This window comes from Phalacrocorax carbo, chromosome 12 (assembly GCF_963921805.1).
Source record: "Phalacrocorax carbo chromosome 12, bPhaCar2.1, whole genome shotgun sequence".
NCBI lineage: Eukaryota > Metazoa > Chordata > Aves > Suliformes > Phalacrocoracidae > Phalacrocorax > Phalacrocorax carbo.
Window position 1 is genome coordinate 13,133,269 of NC_087524.1, and position 6,000 is coordinate 13,139,268.

The window sequence follows — 6,000 nt, forward strand, 5'->3', positions numbered from 1 at the left end:
GTCTTCGTTATTTAAAGTTAAGGACACAAAACTCTTTATGCACCCAGAGTCTGCAGTGGTTCATTTATATCCTGTATTTTGTTAACATGTTACTGTGATTGCTAATTTTCATGACAATTGTTATTGTACCATCAGTGCTTAATGGCAAGGCATCATTATTCAATGCTGGTCAATCAGGCACTAAGACATGTGCAAGACATCAGGCTGAACCCATATAGATGTCGTGCACTCCCCTGCTAATGAATGCAGTTTTGTAAAAAGGTTTAAACACGGTTGGCATCCTTAATGTAAGGTTTGCAAAAGCTTATTTGGGAACTGCTTTGTGTTTATATGGAGCAGATCTAAACATGCCACAAACAGAGTTAGACCCATTGTGTGCATGTGTGTGTGAAGCTACAGAGAAGAGCAAATCATTCTGGGTTTTGAAATGTGGAAAGGCAGCACAATTTCTGCCATGGTGGGATCTGGGAGAACTGATTTGCCGGGGACATCAGTGTTTGGTAATGGATGTGGGACTTGTTCTCCAAAGCAGCGGTCCCCGTGTGCATCAGAGGGGTGATCCCCGAAAGCGGACAGTGTCATCCATCAGCTCACAAAGTTGGCACTGGCTGGAGGGAGCCTCCAGTGCACCGGCGGGTGGAGGTTAGCACCGTGACCAGAAGCCAGGATAGAGGGTCAGGCATTTAGAAAGGAGGAGCAGAAAGAAACTCAACAGGAGTGAGATGCACTTTCTGTGTTGTTAGTCCAGCGCGCTCTTCCAATGCGTCAGTTAATGTTACCCTCGCATCTGCTTTAGTTACTGTTTCTCTGTGGTTTTGAACCCAAATGTTTTGGGCCGCTGTCCATGATAAACTGATGGAACTTGGTTTAAAAGCTCAGATTTTTCGTCTCTTCTAACTCAAAGTAGAATGAGCCCTTGTGCTCTTAGAGTTTCAAGTATGAAAGGAACAGTAGACATTGGCTGTTAACGAGCTCCAGCGCGCCGGGCTCCAGCAGAACTTGGTGTGAATTCAGTGCCTAAGCTGCATCGACTAAATGGTTAATTCATCTCATATCAACAGCACTATGATTCATAATGTAAACTTGAGGAATCCTTGATGTTTCAGTCACACATTCCTCTTAATTTGGCCATGCATTCTTTTAAAGCTACAGTGTGCTAACTTAATAAAATGCAGCATGCAAATGCACAAGTTTTTGCCTTCAGGCATTTTAGCCATGGATGTTTCAATGGGTGTCTTCTTTCAAGTATATATTCTTTCTTAAATTATTTACCCTGTAAACATGCTCTGCATTTTCAAAGAAGAATCTGGGCTTCCTCATTCACCAGATTTTGTTGAATTTAAGGTGTAATAGAGATAAAAGACTATCGTCTGCTTCTTGCGAGCATGTTAGCCTGTGGGATTTTTTTTGTAGCGCGTGTTAGGCCTCATTTTCTTCTCCTTTGGTATTATCGCTCCCTCCCCCACTTAAATTCCTTGATGCTTTGCCTAGAGCAATACCCACTGGCAGTGTCTGGCTGTGACAGTACTATAGGCTTCCCTACAGATGGGTCCTGCCAATGCCAAGCATTGTTCTACCACTGTGAGCTGGCTTGACTGTCTTGGATCACTCAAAACCCCCTTTCCTCTTGATTTTTTCTTTACTCTGAAGGGTTGCCCTTGCGTGTTGACTTCGAGATCTGAAATGTGCTGACACCCAGAACTTGTGTTCCCTGTCTGAGCAGCAGCTCCAAGACTCAGACCTCAACACACACGGCTTGCTAAGCCCTCCTCAAGATTGTCCTGCTGCTACCAAACGCTCTGTCATTCTCCTTCTAGCCTCATCCTCTGGCAGTTTGCATTTACTTTAATTTTACTTGCTCACTTGAAAGTAAGACAGTAAAACGCGATGTTATTCTTTTTTAAAGATATAAGATTAATCTTTAACTGTGGGTTTGAATATTAAAAGTATATAATGCTTCAGTGTAGGAGTGTTGATAACATCCATCCTATTTCATGATTAATTTGTTCCTTTTAATATGATATTCTTTTGCTGCACTGTGCAGGCTAATTCAGATTCCTGGAAATTGAACTTTGATATATATTTCCTGCATTCACACCGTAAGTGAACCTTCAATTAGCAGATACAGGTGGCAGCATGCCTCACTCAGAGTTGTCTTCACAAGGATTTTAGGGACGCGGACACTGATTAAATAATCTTGCAATTGGGTGTGTACTGCCAGAGTATTAGAAATAAAGCATTTGGAGGATTTGGCGCTTTTTTATTTTTCTTTAAGTCTCAGACGATGAAATGCTTTTTCAGTGGGCCAGAGATAGGAGGAGTTGATTTAAACACTCAGTATGTTATGTATGCCTTTGCCTAACTATGTGTTAGATTAAGCGAGTTTCACTCACAGTTAATCCTTTGTAAATTAGCATTATGGATGCCTTGGGGCCCACATCCCACAAATAAAATGGTTGTCAAGCCAGCTGCACTGTGTATTACTTAAGGCTGAATGTTTTAAGAGTTTTCATGCTTTTAATCTATTTCACTGCTGAGTTTCAATTTTGCTGAGTGTCTTTTCAGGAGTGATGAGGGTGAGTGAGTAAATATATATTCTGGTTTTCATGCGTTTGCCTGGACAAATCGTTTGTTATCAGGTGTTTGGCAGAGAATGTCACACCCCACCACAAAAGAGAAGCTTGTAAGTTCAGGTGTTAAATTGAAGTGCAAACCAACAAGGACCAAAAGCCCTTAATTAGGTTTATTTTGTTAGTCTGCTACCCTTTCTTTTTTTTTTTTTTTTTTGGGGGGGGGGGGTGAGGGGAAGAAAAAGAGTGAGTAACATCCCCCCTTCCTCCTCATCCTTTTGGCAGAGTAAATATTGCCTGTTAAGTTTGAATTAGCTGTCATCGCGAAAGAATTAATGCTGTGGTTGAGCCTTTCTAGTGAGGAAGGGAAAAATAAACGAGACAGATCTTAGTTCAGCTTTAAGTGATAAATGAGGACAAAGCAGCCCATTCATCTCCTGCTAGGAAAGTGGACACAAACACTAAAGCAGTTTTGCGGAAGACGTGTCAGCAAATGTGATCATTTTGTAACCTGTCAGGAGGATAGAGAGCTAGTCCTTTTAGAGTGTCACAGGGGAGGGTGTCTGTCTGATGTGACAGTTTTCATCCATCCATTTACTGCTTTTTCCTTAGGTGGGGGGTAAGCAAGGAGAGAGCTGGAGTTGGTTAAAACTGCATTTTTCTTTACACTTTCCAGTATAATTTATATGTATATCCACCCACATCCAAATGAAAAACATTTACCAAGGAAAACTCCCCTCTGCTCTCTAGAGTTTCTTCTCTCTTTCACTGCATGAAATATGCTCGTTTTAACACATTACATTCCCTGTCTTCAAGTTGGAACCTTGCACTTGGTTTGATGTTTCACGAAACACAGTTTTACCTCTTCTTACCATTGTTTGGTTGGGGAAGGCTCTGTTTTGCTTTCTTTTATTTTGTTTTGTTGCCCAGAAGCATGAGAAAAACTAAAATAAGAATAAATACAACTTAGGGTTCTTCTGTTGGTTTTGTTTGGGGTTTCCGCTATACCTCTCCAATTCTGACGATATGCTTCATGTACAAATATGTTTTGCAAAAGTTCCTGTTTCGTGAAGAGCCTGTGAAAATATTCTTCCTCCTCTGTGAGGATGGGATAACAAATGCTGAATTCTTACAGTCCAAAATCATCCCATAAAATGCCTTAAATTCTACTATTTGTTGATTCATTCATTTTAATTGGCCTGTTAATTTCAGGCAAGATCTGAAACAGTGCGGTGTCTGATTTTAGATGCAGGGATTTCTCCCAGCAAATGACTGAACAATATTAGGACTTTCTACTTCTGGTATCTTTTTATTATTACTAATTTCCATTTTTTTTATACTACATAGAAAATGTAACATTTGCCTATTACCATAAGTAAAGGTATGCTACAGAGACAGGAGATGCTTTTACAACATAAGCTTCACAGTTTGACACTTGCTTCTTTATATCATCCTTTTCTTCAAAACTATCTTTTATACTTTTCCCTTGGTATTTTAGAACAAGTAAGTATCTCATTGACATGTGTTTCCTGGAAATCTTGTACCTTAATAGTAAAATCCCCTGAAAATTAATAAATTGTTTCTGTTCAGATTTTTAAAAGCTGTGAAGATTTCAGAACGGCTTAAAAAATATAATTATATTTACTATTACAGACCATCCTGCTTGGATTGCATCGACTGAGGACTAATTATTTCATTTCTTCTTAGAAGGTTAATAAATTGTAACACAACGTATTTCTGTTATTCTAACATATATGTATAAGTGTATGCATAATTAAGAAAAGACTAAATCTTTTCTGACTGAAAAGATGGATTTAATAGCTACATAAAGAAATGTTTGGAAGCACTGGAAATTGAAAAAAGTAAAAAACAATCAAGACATGCAGAATGTTGTAGGAAATCCTTAATTTGTGGGCACGTCTTCTCCAAGACTGTGTGTTTCTTTTTATGATTTTATATATATTCTGCTATTTTACTTTATTTGCTTTATTTTGTTTTATTCACTTTTTTTTTTTTGTCTCTTCTGCTTTTTTTCAGGATCATCCAAAACCGGATTTTGATTGTTGTTCTGGCAGTCATCATCATCCTCACCACCGCGATGGCTATTTATTTTTCTGTCAAGGGACACTGATATCTTTGTTCTTCACTAAACAGCAACAAACTGCTTGTTCTGAGTAATTAAGACAAAGTGGTCACATGAATCATTCTCTTGCACTGACAGAGTCTCCCTCTCTTTTCCACTATTCAACTCAGGTGCAAGTAGTATAAAATATTTTGTATTATTGATGGCATAGTTGATGGCATGTGGGGTTGATTATTTTTTTCTTAAATTTTTTGTCTTTACCTGAGTGTTTTCAGAACCTTAATATTTGTTGGAGTGAAGGCTTGTTCCAGTATAGAAAGACTTAACATGTGTCAAATTCTACCCCAGATTAGCCGGTAAATTGCCCGAGTTTAGCAAGGGAAGAAGGGTCTTTGCACTGTTCTTGTGCTATGCGGGGTGTATGAATATCAAGCAGTATCTGACCTTCTGTGATACAGAATATAAGTAAAGCAGAGACCAAATGATGTAGAAAGTGAACCTGTCTCCTGCGACAAACTCCTGAACGTGAATTAGCGCAATAGACGCAACCTGGTTTTAAAAACAGTAGTTAGTTTTAAAAAGAGAGCAACCTTAGGATGATGTTTAATATCTTATGTGAATCCAACACTCTAACATTTTTTTTAATTAGGCTTTCTTTTCTGCTTATCCAAAACAATGCCACTTTCCTCAAGATTATGATAGTGCATCACTTGCCCAAAATGGAGCTGTGACCACGGCCTGTCTGTTGGATGTTTTAATTCTTCCAATGTTGATATATGTACTGATAAGTATACACACTAGGCCCTTCCTGAAGATGTGTACTCATCTATTCACTGCTGATTGAGAAGAGACCCTAAGTAATAATTCAGTGACAAATATGTGATTACAATCCATTAAAGAAAAATCTAGATTTTTAATATTGACCTGACTATGTTGAGACCGCATATTGGAAATATTTTTAGTGTATTAAATTCCAATGTGATATTCCCCTTTTCAAACATAAACTGTGAAAATGTTAATTTATACTTGCTTTTAGCTGATATAATATATCATAGTTTCATCTACCTGTGTGTAAATGAGCTGTGTTTCTCTTTTCCTAGTGGCTGTGCTTCTCCTATAGACAGGTCTAGGTCATTTGGCTTATAATTAAGCTTACGACTCCGGAAAAGGTCATTTTTCTGGTGATATGATAAAGTAATTTTCATAACTTTTCAATTCATTATATGCAATCCCTTACAAATATTGCAGATGGAGAGGGATTTTAAGCCCTTGAACTTAAGCTATAAAATCTTTTCAGGAGATGTTCAAAGAAACAAAAAGCTGGTGGCTTTCAGACTCCCCGCAGAT

At 38.3% G+C, this 6,000-nt stretch overlaps 1 protein-coding gene across 5 annotated transcripts in view; it reads left to right on the forward strand.

The window, feature by feature from the left end:
- VTI1A (vesicle transport through interaction with t-SNAREs 1A) overlaps positions 1-6,000 on the forward strand; it is a 284,395-nt gene that overhangs the window by 268,192 nt on the left and 10,203 nt on the right. For 4 of the 5 annotated variants that reach the window (XM_064464159.1, XM_064464156.1, XM_064464160.1 and 1 more), the window contains one exon: positions 4,608-6,000. This exon is cut by the window's right edge and continues 10,203 nt beyond it. Coding sequence is in view for 3 of the 5 variants with exons in the window: in XM_064464156.1 (XP_064320226.1) it covers positions 4,608-4,701 (94 nt within the window). In the remaining 2 variants the exon portion in view is untranslated. Of the gene's footprint in view, positions 1-4,223; positions 4,267-4,607 lie in introns of those variants that run through there. The other variant, XM_064464158.1, reaches the window with a different exon arrangement.